Here is a 15,378-nt window from a genome sequence, read left to right on the forward strand (position 1 = left end):
CTGAGATGAAACGTTAACAAATAAATATATATTTTTATGTGAAGGCAACTGTAGGGAACTTGTGTAAATTTGGTACCACTCTTAAAAACATGGAATCTACATGGAAAACAGAGCCAAAAACCATATGAAATTATGGGGGGGAATGGGAAGGAGCTGTGGTTGGATAAGGACTTCTCTACAGCAAGAGAAGTTTCTCCTCATCACTAACACGTGGGAATTGTGATGTAATTTTGCCTTTCATAGCAGAGGTTTAACTTTAAGAAAAAAAGTTTGAGGGTTTTTTTCTGAATCTACTTATGTCAGTCAGTATGTTTGTGTTAAATGTCTACTACTTTTGGCAATTTGGGGACTTTAACTGAACACTGTTTTTACCAGCTGTGAACACCCAGGAGACACCTCACTGTCTTAGTGTTATGTGTTTATGTATCAGTAGCTAACAGATTTTAAAACATCTTTGTTGTTTGTTCTTTGTTGTCTTTTTTAAGAGGAGTAATTTCCATCACGGTAATTGTGTAGACAACTAATGGACTACCTGGTCAAATCATGTGTTGAGAAAGTTAAACTAAGTGTAAGGGTGAAGAGTGATCCTGATCTACAAATACAAAATTTACTTCAGTGTACAAGACCGTTATCAAGGTTTATTTTCTTTCTTGATTATTTGCTAGCCCTTTACAAATTGAATACGTGTATTTTAAATATGTGATCTAAGGAAAAATTTAGAGGAGGGCATTTTGCTAAAGTTTGCAAGTGGCCAGGTAATTAACTTAGGACACTAGTAAATTAGTGGCCTTTTGGATTCAAATGTAGTTTTATAATATGAAGTCTTTCCCCCTGTTCTTATAGTGACACGGACTCTCACGTATCGAGTTCTACCTCAGTTCACTTTTACCCACATGATCTAGTAAGTTTTTCTTATTTATCTTTAAAGCATGCAAAAAATCAGAAGACTTGACAGTTCTATATGTCTGATTGATCATCGTACGCAGTACTTTGTTTTAAGAAGGCTTTTTATTTGAGTTTCAGGGAAGATAAAGTGGTACTGCTCAACTGTCTTTGTATACACGTACAAATTCATCTTTTGGGGTAGTGCTTTAAAATGTAAACGTAATTTTTTCCACTGATCTAAAGCATGGTAATTGGAATCTAAATTGCAGGCCTGGTTTTTGATTTTCTGAGATACTTCCTCAAGGTTTCCAGAGATTACTGGATGACCTGAACAAAACTGTACTTCTTTCTGCTGCGAAGATACACTGTGGCAGAAAGAAGAAATCTTGTTTGTATTCTGAACAAAGGGAATGTTAGCAGTTTCCCTGAATGGAGTTCAGACATTTTTTGTTAGAATCTGCTGTAGAAAGCTTAATTCCAGTTAAAAGAATGAATGGAAAAAGGCAGGGGCTTTTTCATGCAAGTAGCTTTACAACTCCGTAGTTTCCTGACCTCAACTTTTTATAATGTTATCAAGTCCACATGAATGTGTGCTTGTAATTCTGAACTCTACTGCTTCAGTGTCTATGCGAATACGCTGCAGGTGGTCATAATCCTTAAGATAATGATTCTGAAGCTATGAAGATTAAGTGAAATATGTTGAAGTAACTAATAAAGCTAATCAAGAGGGAAGAAAAAAAATTGTTTTCACACTTGAGAAAAGAATGAGAAACTTCAGTTTACCAGCCATGCTTTTGATCAAGAATGTGGTCTTCACTTAGTACCTGCTAGAACTTTGTTTGATTTCCAGACCCTGACATCTAACTGTCAGTGTTGTTCCTGGGGATACTGGGGATGTATGTGGGGGTGCTTTTGTATAAGGCAAATTGATTATATTTATAAAAGCTTAACCCACATACCTAAAGGGGAACTTCAACTGATTACTAATGTGAGAAATAATATGTTACTTTAATTTTACCTTTAGAAGTAATCAGAATTTTAAAAATTTGTCAAAGAAGCACCTGCTTTCTAACATAACACATCTTAAATGGTGTGTTTTGTACTGCTTTTAAATTCCTTTAGAAAGTGGACGTTTCTCCTTTGTTAGTTCTTTTTAGTATCTTTCTAGGAAGGAAAATCTGGCTGAGTATAGTTATAATATACTGATACTTAAAGGAATTAAGAGAAGCTACAAAAATGAGATTTTTTAAATTGTTATGTAAAACTGCATGTCGGCACTTTTTATTTGAGTATTTTAATTTTATTTTCAGCCTTAAGTCATTAACTTATTTGTTAAGTGATATTTTAATTTTAGTATTCTTAAAGGTCAGTGCATTAAAGATTTTCCTTGTCCTGTTAATGTAAAAACTGAGTTAGCATGTATGTGCATAATGGTTTTTCTTTACCTTTGAGTAATCTCCTTAGATGTTAGTACTACTGAGAATTGAAGAGAATTTTGAAGTGACAGACTACAGAATATGGAGCAACTAGAGTCAATCATAAGCAGTACTGGAATAGTTAGGATTGAGCTTTTGTGTGTCTCAGTGTATTCTGAATGCAATGAGTTGGACCACTGTTGGCTGCACACATGGCTTTGTCATGCAAAACCAACCATTCAGCATGGATGTGCATGGACATCAGTTGGCTATAAGAAATGGTGTATAATTTGTTTTAAATCAGAATTTTGTATTGTTCTTCTGTGTTATTACTGCTTGTGTATCAGTTTACTTGTCTTCAAATTTGAAGTTTTCGGAGTAAGTGGGATAATGCACCTAACAAATATTTAGATTGAAAAAAGGCATATGCTGAAATGCCACAGTTGTGTTGTATGCAAACTATTATTCTGCTAGTGCTCTTCATTTGCCTTAATAAGGACAGGAAAAGTAAGTAAAAGTTACAGATCTAACAGTATTTGAAATATAATTTCTTAAAACTGAAGCAAAATAATCGTAGCATTTCTTTTTCAAGGCAGTGTTCAATGGAATGCAATGATGCATAAGAAGGAACTTCTGTTAATACTGACTTTCTTTTAGCTTTCTCTTCCCCAGATCAGGTTGAACAGGCTGCTAACCATAGATACAGATCTACTAGAGCAGCAAGATATTGACCTGAGCCCTGACCTTCAGGACCACTTGCAACCTCAAGAGGAAGCAGCTCAAAAAGTCAAGCAGTACTATCGTTTTTGGATACTGCCTAAGCTTTGGATTAGTGTAAATTTTGATAGATTAACTCTTCTGGCTTTATTTGATAGGTGAGATCCTTGTATTGTTATTTGACTTCAGAAATTAAAGATTTTAAAAATAGTAAATGAGCTGTAAGCATTCTTTAAAGGATTGTTCTTACTGTATTGTGAGTGATTAAATAATAATACCAAAAAAATATTTTTTTTTAAATAGCAAAAGCTACTTTTTATTTCTCCTGCAAGGTTAGAAAAAGCCCTCTCGCTTTGTGTGAGTGTGACAATGACATCTTAGGGCAACAGTTCTCTCATTGTTTGTTCTCTTTAATGCTAGAAAGTAATAATGCTAAAAAGTAAGTTTCTCGATAAGTGAATTGACAGGTGCTATAACCTGGCATATGTGAGTATTATTTCAGCAACCAGACAATGTACATGATGTTCCAAAGCATTTTTCCAAACAGTCGTATAGTATTTTAACCTGTTGTCCTTGTTGTATTTATTTAGTGGAATAAAATTTGCACCAAGGTCCAATTATCAGCTTTAGGAATGTATCAAGTATTCACATTTTGGTAATGACACTTCTTTAAGTATTCAGTACAGTAGTGTGGCTTTTTAAAGGTTGATTTTATAAGAAACTAATCGATGTCAGCTATTTCTAGGTATTTTGGCACTTCTTCTCTTTGCTAGGAGTACTAAAATTTACACAACTTGAAATCTATTCTTAAAATCTTTACTACCAATAGTATGTTTGTTGTTAACTTCTGACGTTTGCTGTTCTCTTCCACTTTTTCTAAACATAATCAGCTTTTAATGTTGTTTGTTTTTTTCACCTCATACAGGAATCGTGAGATCCTTGAAAATGTGTTAGCTGTCATCCTAGCTATTCTAGTTGCATTTCTGGGCTCTGTACTTCTTATTGAGGGCTTTTTCAAGGATATCTGGGTCTTCCAGTTCTGCCTGGTTATAGCCAGTTGCCAGTACTCACTGTTGAAGGTATTTCAATTTCTATCTTCATTTTGTGTAAACAATAGAAATAATTTAGGTTGGATATTGCAGACTATTTGGAGTTAAGAGAAAACTGTGTTTATTGCTTTTTAAAAAGAAATAAGCAAAATTCACAGTAGTTGAAAGTTTGATAGGTGCTTATGGAAGATTATTCTTTGGAAATAGTTCTCCATGTTTTTTAAACAGTCCTTTATTTACTGTACTCTTTCACCTTTTGTTTTCCAAAAGAGGAACAAAATCTCATAGGTAAAAAAGAAGCCCACAAACTGAACTTGATGCTTTAGTGTGTTTTGTTTTGCTTTTTTTCTTTTTAAGTTGATGTACCTCAATGCATTCATATTATGCAATTGCTTTAAATGTGTTCTTCATCAGCTGAATTTTCATTAGACATTTTTATCAGGCAACTGTTAACATAAGGAACATTGAAATTAAGGAAGATATTTTCTTTCTTTATGATAGAACTATTAAGGTGGAAAAGAGAAAGGGATGGGAAGAGAGGAGTAAAAGTTACTATAGAGTGGATAACTTCCCTCTTTTTGGTTTCAGAGCGTTCAACCAGATTCTTCTTCCCCTCGACATGTAAGTCATAGGCCCATGCCTCTTTATTAACCCTGCAGATATAAAATCCTCTCAAAAAATTGATCCTCTTGATGTTTTGCCATTTGTCTTATGTGACTTCTCATAAAGGGCAAGAGACTTATATTCTCTGAGTATATGATAAAGGAGTTTATGCTATATTTTTTTTCCCTCTGTGCTTTTCTTTGTTTCTCGCAAATCCTGTCCTCCTTGTTTGTTATCAAAGAATCATTGAGTGGTTTGAGGTGGAAGGGACTGTAAGGTTCATAAAATCATAGAATGGCTTAGGTTGGAGGAGGTCTTAGAGATAATCAAGTTATAATCCACCCCCAATGGACAGGGTTACCACCCACCAGCTCAGGTTGCCCTGGCCTTGAATGCTTTCAGGAATGGGCCTTCCACAGCTTCTTGGGGCAACCTGTTCCAGTGCCTCACCATCCTCTGAAGAAAAAAAGTTCTTTTTAACATCTAACCTCAATCTCCTCTAGGTTTAAAGCCATTCTCCTTTGTCCTATCTCTACAGTCTCTTGAAAAGAGTTCATCTACAGCTTCAAGTATTGTGCTGTAGAACAATATAAGGATATGTTTTTGAATGAGTCTTCAGTATTCTGACAATAACAGTGAAAAATATTTCTAGCATTTTAATTTGCTGTTTTAGAATGAAGTAGCAAAGCTTTGCACATGTACTGTTTTTGTCTTATAGATCATCCAGTTGTGTTAGCGTGCTCAGACTTTTTTGCCAACTCTCTTAGGCTGAATATGCAGTACTCTAGTGAGCATTAACATTTGAGCATGGAAATGTTAATGTGCTAGTGCTGAACAATGTTTACGTTCTGTTGAGTGCCATCTAGCTTGTCAAGACAAAATAGTTTTGTAACATCTTAAACAAAATACTATGAAGCTTTATTCCTTTGAAATACACTGTTTGTATTATTATAAGCAGTAAATTGTATATTGTATTTTCAGCAGGAGCAGTATCTGAGTAGGAAACATGAATTGCTATTTTGTAAAAATGAAAATATTGTCCTCTTACTTATGAACCTTAGGTGGAATTTTTCTGACGTTTAGTGTTGTGAGAAACATGCTTTGAAATTTCAGGTGAGAATAAGTGTAAAAAATAGAGTCTAGGTGTTGTGTGCTCATTATATAGATCAGAGCCACAAAAAACATCTGTTTTTATCCCTGCAAGGCGTTTGTTTGGTTTTTTTTTAAGGAATTTTATGAACAAAATTTGATGAGATGACAACACATAGGAGTAGCTGATGAGCAAAAATAATTCTGAAACTATAACAAAGGTAAAAAATTTAGGTTTTCTACTAATGAGTTTTCAATTTTTTTTAAACAGGGTCATAATCGTATCATAGCCTATAGTAGGCCTGTATATTTCTGTTTATGTTGTGGTCTTATTTGGCTGTTGGATTATGGCAGTAGAAACATATCTACAACAAGATTCAAGTTGTATGGAATGGCTTTCACCAACCCATTGCTTCTGCTGTCAGCCAGGGACTTAGTTATAGGTGAGTGGCTCTTCCCTTAATTTGAATTTTTTACTTCACTGTAGTAGACCTGTTTTATTATTTATACATTGAACCTCATTGTGATGCTGTTACACTGTCTGTCTAACTGCAGTTCATTTTGTTTTCTTTGGAAAGAATTTCAGCTTACTGATGTTTATAGGAAAATTATTCCTTTCTATTGCTTTGCTGTCACAAACTTCAGAGCTGTCAAATAAAATGTTGTCATAATTAGAAAGCTATACAAATCTTCATCTAATTTTTCTATTGTTAGCCCTGAGTTTTGTGTTCTTTATTCTTCAGTGTTGATGTGCTACCTTGTACTGAGACCTGCCTCCTCAGAAATTAAATTATAGAATTGTGGAGTAGCATGGGTTGGAAGGGACATTAAAGATCACGTGGTTCTAACCATGGCAGGGTTGCTGCCCACTAAATGACCCTGCCAAGGGCCCCATCCAGTCTGGCCTTGAATGCCTCCAGGGATGGGGCACGTGTTATGATTTGGACTTGCATAGCCCCTTTTCTTGCAGAGAATCTTGTCACAGATGACCTTGGGCTCTCTTAAAGCAGGTTGTTTTCATTTAGCAGTTGAGTAGGACAGTTATTAAACACAATTACTAAATACATTATAAGCACATTAAATTTTGAGCACACCTGGTTTTCATTGCAGCTCTTCAATTATATCAAAACGTGTGAAGGAGCACAGTAATTAAACTTAAGACTAAGACTGCTTGCTCCTGCTTTAGGACAATCTTTTTTCCAAGAAAAATAAAACATTGGTCTTATTATTATTTTTTAAAAAACTTTTCATTGATTAATTAGAGTTACAGACTTGGACATTAAGAATTAGTATTTATTACTTTTTTTTTTTTAATTTATTTTTTTTAAGAACGTTCTGATTTTCATGCATCATGTAGTTTTACTTTATGCTAATAAAACTATACTTAAATGCCCACAGGGGGAAGATCTAAGCCTCTTATTTATGAGCAGTGTTGTCCAGAGCATTTCAAAGCTGCTTTTCTATAGCTCTTGTGGAGCTATTCATGTACTGGTATTCTTTGTTTTGTATCTGCTCTGGTGAAAGAAGTGAAGCCTGCAGACTTTTATGTTTTCTTGTTTTGTTTTCTTAAAACTGGCCTAATTTTCCCTTTATTTATACTCAGTTGACCTCAAATCTTTTCTCATCACTCTGAGTCATTTCCGTATATCCATATCCTCATGCCTAAGTAGAAAACCTTATATATGGATGAAGTAAGTACTTTTAAAAAGTAGGTCTTTGTCTTTTCCAGTTTTAGGGAGATGTACTGGCATCCTTCAGCTACCAGACTGTTTGAGGTGTTCTGAATGTGTGTGTTTGTTTTTGTAAATTTACATATAAAACTTCTATAATCACAATCCCTACATAACACCCCTTCCTACTCTGCTTCTGGGCATCTTGTTGCTGAAATGCTGTTTCAGAAATCTTTCCTTCACAGGGGAAGCTGGCTGGTAGCAAATACTTGTTAGCACAAAGGAAAACAGTCAGCTGCTCTTTTTTCCCATTCCCAGGAACAGCAGTTAAAACAACACAGGAGCAAGGCAAACTTTGTGTTGGGACTATCATTGCTGTGTCCTTACCAGCAGAGAGGGAGGTCTGGTAGAAATTTTCACCTATTCAACAAATCAAACTTGGTCAATTAGTCTAAAACTGCTCCAACAGCAGGTGTTTTCTGTTCTCCCAAGTGGCCCATTAGAGAGTAGCTCTGTTGAGGACTTCAAAAGCCATCTGAAATGTTGAAGTTTTCCTAGACTGCTTTTTATAGATTGTATTTTCCCAGATTTATTTTCTGCTGTTGTGCACAGTAGATCTAAGATGTTTATTCAAGGCCTGCAAGATTAACTTTTTAACCACCCAATGTGGTAACACTACATTGTCTCCTGTATAGACTTGCTTGATAAATGATTTGAGAATTCTGAAGTATTTTCTTCAGGTCCTGAGTAGCTGGTCCTTAGGCATGTGTTTCCTTACTTGTATCAGTAAAAAGGAGCAGAAATTGTTTTTCCCAAGCCTTGTACCTCATGCTTCTAAACAGCTTTAATTATTTAACTTCCTCAAGTAGGAGTGATGGCCTTTGTTATACAAACATTCTATGGATGTAACATTAGAAACTTGGAATTGAGACTTATGATTTTGAGCAAGATACCTCCAAGTTTGTGGTCACTGAAGTGACAAGTGTCTACAATTATAGAAAGTCCTTCCCAAACTGTCAAATTTTGTCTGCTAAGGTGATTTTCATGGTTTGATCTTTCAGAACTGGAAGCATATCACATGAGAAGCAGATTTAAACTTAATGGTTTTGTGGAAGCTGATAGATTATGTGCATTTTTATACTTATGGCAGAAAGTAAGCGATATGCACAGGATGGGAGACTGTGACCATAGTATGTACTGAAACTGTGTCACTGATTTATCTTTACATTATAAATTCTGCAGTTCACAGAGATTTTAAGGCTTCATATCAAGTTGCCTACTTTTACTTTAAAATATGTCATTTAGCATCAGGACAACAAATTTAATTATTTTTCAGGTCTGGCATGAGTAAATGAGTAGAATTGTCAGGCGTTATTGGTGACAGACAACCTAGAGATTAAATGGTCGGCATCTCTTAAATTGGTGTGGCTGTTGTTAATTTACTCATGCAATTACAAACAGGCAGCTGTGCTTATAGATGCCTTCTGTGCAACAAATGAAAATGTACAAATCTCATAATCTGTTAAAAATCTTGCTGATATTTTTTAAACTGGAAGCCTGAGTTGGCCTGTGTGAGTTTCTGCAATGATTAAAACTGAATCTTAAATAAACCAAACTTCTGAATGTTGGTCAGTGTAACCTGTGTATTCAGTCATTTCTACGAGAAATGTAGCATGTAGTACCCTAGAACTTAAAATGAAGAACAAGTTAACTGCAGTATGTTTTATATATTCATCGCTTTTTCAACTATTTTTTTTCTCCTGTAGTGTTTACACTATGCTTCCCCATAGTATTCTTCATTGGTCTTCTGCCTCAGGTGAATACATTTGTGATGTATCTCTGTGAACAGCTGGATATTCACGTCTTTGGTGGCAATGGTGAGTGTGTTTTTCCACATTAGTGACAAAAAGCATTAGGCTAGTTAAAGGTCTTGATGATTACAGTGTCTGTATTTGTGACCTATATGCATGGAATACTAGCTACATTTTTAAAAGGTTAAAGGTTCTGATCAGTTACTGAGAAAAAGAACAACTGTCCTACTTAGTTGGTTGAAAACTGTACTTCCTCTGCTTGTTTCCATTGCAACGTTAGCCATTCACATGGTAATGGTAATGCTGATGAACTGATGAGGATGTAAATGAAGCCATAAAAACATATATTTTAAATTGTTCTCTATTTTAAGGTAAAATGGCTGTATTTTTGTGGGTTGGGTTTTAATATCAGAGGGGAGCTGAACTGACAACTGCTTTAAGCAACCTGAAGTCTTTCATATTCTAATCGAATTACATAATATCCTTTCTTCCCTTGTGATATTCAGCTACCACAAGCCTGCTCGCAGCACTTTACAGTTTCATCTGTAGTATTGTGGCAGTAGCGTTGTTGTATGGACTATGCTATGGTGCCCTGAAGGTAAGCAAAATTGTATACACAGCATGCATTCACATTTTGGGTTTTGTCCTTCTTCCTTTTATCTCAAATATGCAGAAAATGAATTAGAAATATTAGGAGGGTTTTATGTTTCGTTGTTATTTTTTTATCATTGAAACAGATAGAAAGTAGGAACAAAGCGTACTTTGCCTTTTAAAAGGTGAGTGATTTGTTTATGTGCTACCAGGCTATTTGCCTAAAACATGACACTTATGTTCTGTTCTGTGTTAGTTTGTGAAACAATCATGAAACTGTCTTGTTTCTTATAGAATTGTCATGTATTGATGTGTTCATTTCTAGAAAAAATGGTTGTTTTTTTTTCTGATGGTGCAAGCCATAAACAGTGTTTTCAGATCTGTGTTTATTTGAAAAGAGCCTGGAAAGGGTTTCCAGTGTCAAAGTGAAGATGTATGCCTGCCTACACAAACAAACATCTTTCTTAAAATACCATTGTGTTTAAAGTTTGGTATTGGTTCTGTTTGTTAGTTTCAGGGCTGTAAAAACCCAAATGCTTTCAGTTTACAGTTGATTGTAAAATGTACTCCAAGTTCAGCATTACTAGGTTCTTTTTCATTCTGCAGATAGTAATTATTATTGATGCTCGCTTTCTGAGGATTTGTCCATTTGTCTCATAAGACTTTGTGAACTCTTCTGCTTAAGTTAAACTAGTGACTAGGGACGAGTCACTTTTTTTTTTTTTGCAGATCCAGATCCAGTGCAGATTATGAAAATAAAAACATACATAAGCACTGGTTTCATTTTTAAGTCAGACTCTGTTTGTTTTTTGTTTTTTAAATAAAAAAAACTCCTTGAAATAACATGGAGAGCTTTCAGAATAAGTGACTACAAATGCAATTCTAAGAACATGTGCTTCTGAGGAACGTATGAAATTCTTGAGCATTATGAAAACTCATGGCTATTAAATGAGAAAGATGGTATAGGCCTAAGCAGTGTATACTGTTAGAACTTCTAATCTGTAGATCTGTTGATCAGTATTTTTCTATGGGAATTACAGTTTCTTATTTGTGGAATTTTGGAGTGATTCATTTATTTCCATTCTTGTGTTATGATGCATGGAGTTCTTATGTGTCAGATAGTGTTAAATACTTCACCTCCTCCTCATTAACATTTCTTTTTTCTCCAGGATTCTTGGGATGGGCAGCATATTCCAGTTCTCTTCTCCATATTTTGTGGTTTGTTAGTGGCAATATCATATCATCTCAGCAGACAAAGTAGTGACCCTTCTGTGCTTTTGTAAGCATCTACTTTTTTTCTTCCTTTCTCAAGAAAGAAACAATTCACAAAGAGATTTTAGATACTAAATATTAAATTGACATGGGCGTTATCAAAAATAGTTTGATATTGGTTCAGTAATCGAAGTGGAACTTTAAAATTTTGCACCTGCTTTCTCCTTTGAAGAGCAGTCTTTCTTTACAACCACAGTCTAATTCAGGTGCTTTCTAATTACCTTTCTAATTACCAGTCTTGTGCCATCTTCCTTCTGCTGTTTGTGTAACCGTTCTGTGATTAAAGGGGTGCTGAAAGCAATAGTTTAAACTGAAGCTCACATGTGGATTTTTTTGTTACTATATTTTTCTCATTTAATTCACTACTGCATTCTGCCCTTGAATATATGGTCAAAGAACTAATTCAAATCTGATCTTGATTATAAACCAGTAATTATCTTAGTGCCCCCATCTAAGATGGAGAAACTGTCTTTTTGTTCTAATGAATTGGATTGTGTTGATCTGATGATGACAGTACTTAGTAGTTGCTGGAAGTATTATGTTTTATATATGTATGAAGAGCCACTAGAGGCTCAGTTGACACATACGTGGGTTAAGCAGAGCTTGAACTTGGATTTAAATTTAGCTATAATGCTGGATGAATTTGAACAGTAGTCTTAGTCATGTAATCTGGGCCTCTTCTGTAGAAGGATAGATCAGAGATTTTTACCTGAGTGTTCATGCAGGGTCTTTTGAAAATTTATCAGTTGGATTTAAGTCAGGGAGTTCTTTTGTTCTCTAACTGATGTTCTCAGGCTGTGTCTGAAATTTGGAGCACGCAGTTTTTTGTTTCACGCTGAAGCTTAGATTCATGAGTAGTTCAATCATAGTGTAGAAATTTGGTATTTGTCCAATTGTTACCCAGTCTCTAGGTAAATAAGCACTTAGAACTTAAACTGCTGTTTGAGTAAATCTTTCTTTAGTGGTGCTCATAGTATGTAGCTGGAGAACTGATGCTATGATAAAATGAAGATCTTGTTATAAATAAGCTTTTCCATGTGGAAGCACTAATAAGCTAGGATTACTTTATAATAACTTGTAGTAAATAAATCTTTTGACTTTTACTCTTCTAAAAGCAGAGTAGTGCATGCTTTTCAGTGAGATGTTTTTGTCTTTCTTCAAGCTCTTTAGTGCAATCAAAATTTTTTCCTAATTCTGAAGACAAAAACCCTGAGGATCCTTTGTCTGAAGTGAAAGATCCTCTACCTGAAAAGCTTAGAAATTCTGTGGTAAGTAGGCATTTTTAATCACTTTTTTTATTCAATCTAAGCACTTTGATATTATCTCATGTGATCAGTATAGTATAATCTCATGGGAGCAGTAAATAAAAGACTGAGCAAATTAACTTGTATGAAAAATGACCTCCTTGGGTAGGTCTTGGCTGTAGGGGATTAACTGTGTCAACAGATTTCTCCTAGTAAGGCAGACACAAGCATGACATGATTCAGTGTGTGGTAACTGCAAACAGAGCAGAGAAACCACAGTCTTAACAGTAGTAGGACAGAAAGACTGTGCAGGAGTTCTAATTCAATATCTTTAGTTGCTGGGTGAGTGGGAGAGCTGAGAATGACTTTCAGCATTTAAAAAGGTAGAATATCTTGTATTGCAGAAGAAAACACGACTGTATCCCAATAAGTTAATACCTTGAAGCAATAATTGCTTTGCATAAGTATTTTCTGATTGTAGAGTAGTCAATCCTGTAATGTTTTTCTGTGTTTAGAGTAGGAACAAGTCTAAACGTAGAAGACTGTGACTTCTAATGACCCTGAGCCTATATTGCCCCCTTGTGACTAGACTGATGCTAATCATTTTTTTTTTTTTTTTGCCCATTCCCAACAGGTAGCTTTTATTCCACTTATTAGAGATAACAGAAAATTCATGCTCATCCATAAGGGTCTTTCCAAAGCTTTCCTTTGTTCTTCTGTAGAGGGGGGGAAAAAAGGAGAGAGTTGTTCTGCCAGATAGATAGCTTTGTCTATGCAGCTGTCTTCAGAGCTCTCAATTGCTGTATTCTCAGATTGTAGCAATTCATAGATCATAAGTTGAAAATTTGGTTAGCTCTATCAGATTTTTTTTCACTGCTATACAGAGGATCCTTATAATCCTTAATGGTTCAGAGTGAGAGAGTACATTGAATATATGAATTTTTCCTGTCCCACTTTGAGTAGGTATCTTTGCATTTAACTTTTGCCTTTGTGAAATTTCTGATAACTTCAGTGCAAGCTATTAACACTGGTATCATTGGAGAATCTTTTAACCGGTTTCACTATTACTGCTGATACGCATTATGACTCTTAAGAGGACAACCAAAACTGATGTTTTCTAAAATTATTTTGTTTTGACTCCCCAGAGTGAACGGTTGCAGTCTGACCTAATTGTGTGTATAGTCATTGGTGTACTCTATTTTGCAATTCACGTCAGTACAGTATTTACAGTTTTACAGGTAAGGTGTTCCATCAAGTGTGCAACTTGTTTTCTATATGTAAATATTCTAATGATATATAACACTTAGTAGAGCCATAGCATTACCAGAATGAGTAGGTTTAGATTATCTTTAAATGCTTAGCGTGGCAAGGACATGACCGAACACTTTCTCATTTCAGCTTTGTGTGTCAAGTTCTTTTTCCTTTTCCTTAAATGGTTGGTTTTGTTTGGAATTAGGGTATCAGTTAGCTTTATATCAGTCTTATTTCAGGCAAGTGAAAGTTTCTTGCACATATTTTAAAAGCATTTCACACTGCTGTCCGTAGTTTAAGTTAGAAACTAATTTTAAGTAGCATATACACATAGGTAGCTTCAGATTTTCAGGTGGCTTTTTTTTGTGTTCTATTTGGGCAGGTATACAAGGTTTTTTCTAAGGGAAATCTCTCTCCTATTGTATGTTTGGACCTCGGTACTCAGTTTTACATTCTTCCATATTTGAGAAACTTGGTTATATGGTCTTTACCATTGCATAGTGCAGTAGAATTGGGATTTGGGAGTTGTAACAAGATACGCCTTTGTAAAATTGGAATTACTTTAATTTAAAGCACATTGGAGATGTTACTGTGAAATTTGGTCCTTATACTGCATAAATTGGTAACATTTCCTGAGTGTCATAAAGGAGTTTGGTCTTAAATGAGTGCTTTTTATTCACCTTCTCCTTGAGAATAAAAGAATTGATTTGTTTTTCTTTTGCTCATACCCCCTTTTATGCAAGAGATGAAAATGTAAAATGGCTTCAGTCTTTAGAGGATAGTAGCTTTATCATTTATCTAATGAAATGCAGATAGGTAGAAGTAATGGACTGTGACGGACTCCTGTATTATTTTTACTTTACGATGCTTATTAATTGCATGAAGAATTCTTAGAAATAAAGTTTTTGTTCTTCAGCATTTCCTGTTTGATCTTAATGTTGGCAATACAGTTACTTGTGAAGAAGCGTATTCCCAGATTACCATCGCATGAACAATTGTCTAGGTGTTTGAGAAAGTGTTGCGTTATAGTATGATTTAATTCTATTTTCTTTATAAAACACATCTTAATTTCTTTAATTCTTCTCTTGTTTAGCCTATTTTAAGTTATGTTCTCTATGCATTGGTGGGTACGGTAGGCTTTGTGACCCATTACGTTCTGCCTCAACTCCGAAAGCAACTTCCTTGGCATTGCTTTTCTCACCCGCTGCTGAAAACCAAGGAATATTATCAATTTGAAGTCCGAAGTAAGTATCACTGATGATACTTTTTGAACTATTTCTTGACACCTGATTTAGTTATGTTGTAGTTACTCAGTTCCTCATACTTTGATTCTCTGGCACTTTGAAGTGATTATGATACTATGTTACATGTGCTATATCATCATGTATTTCAGAGCAGTCCCAGTAAGATTTTGAGGACTGTGCTTTAAGTTGCTGGGTTTGTGCTAATTATTACCTTAATGGAAAAACATTCAGATTTTTCTAAAAATTATTTCTGTGGTTCTTGAAGATCACTGAATCATAGAATTACTAAGGTTGGAAAAGACCTGTAAGATCATACAGTCCAACTGTCCACCTGTTACCAGTATTTCTCACTACACATTGTCCCTCAACACAACATCTAAATGTTTCTTGAACACAAGTTATTAGTTTTCAAGTGCTTTAGAGAATTAGATACAGTGAACGCATATTTATTCACATGTTAAACAACAAAGTAGTATCAAACTGGATACTTTTCTTTGTTTAATCATAAAATGACTTGGATCAAGAGTCCAGATTCTG

General features: G+C 34.9%; 1 protein-coding gene across 3 annotated transcripts in view; it reads left to right on the plus strand.

Moving 5' to 3' along the window:
* Positions 1-15,378, plus strand: part of PCNX1 (pecanex 1) — a 79,948-nt gene that overhangs the window by 45,165 nt on the left and 19,405 nt on the right. For all 3 annotated transcript variants that reach the window (XM_065754709.1, XM_065754710.1, XM_065754712.1), the window contains 11 exons: positions 844-901; positions 2,958-3,175; positions 3,943-4,096; positions 4,655-4,687; positions 6,030-6,201; positions 9,195-9,305; positions 9,746-9,837; positions 11,000-11,109; positions 12,265-12,370; positions 13,492-13,584; positions 14,691-14,841. In XM_065754709.1, coding sequence (XP_065610781.1) covers positions 844-901; positions 2,958-3,175; positions 3,943-4,096; positions 4,655-4,687; positions 6,030-6,201; positions 9,195-9,305; positions 9,746-9,837; positions 11,000-11,109; positions 12,265-12,370; positions 13,492-13,584; positions 14,691-14,841 — 1,298 coding nt within the window. The remainder of the gene's footprint in view (positions 1-843; positions 902-2,957; positions 3,176-3,942; positions 4,097-4,654; positions 4,688-6,029; positions 6,202-9,194; positions 9,306-9,745; positions 9,838-10,999; positions 11,110-12,264; positions 12,371-13,491; positions 13,585-14,690; positions 14,842-15,378) is intronic.

Source organism: Cyrtonyx montezumae, unplaced genomic scaffold (assembly GCF_038088225.1).
Source record: "Cyrtonyx montezumae isolate F1298 unplaced genomic scaffold, pur_monq_1.0 scaffold_10, whole genome shotgun sequence".
Lineage (NCBI taxonomy): Eukaryota > Metazoa > Chordata > Aves > Galliformes > Odontophoridae > Cyrtonyx > Cyrtonyx montezumae.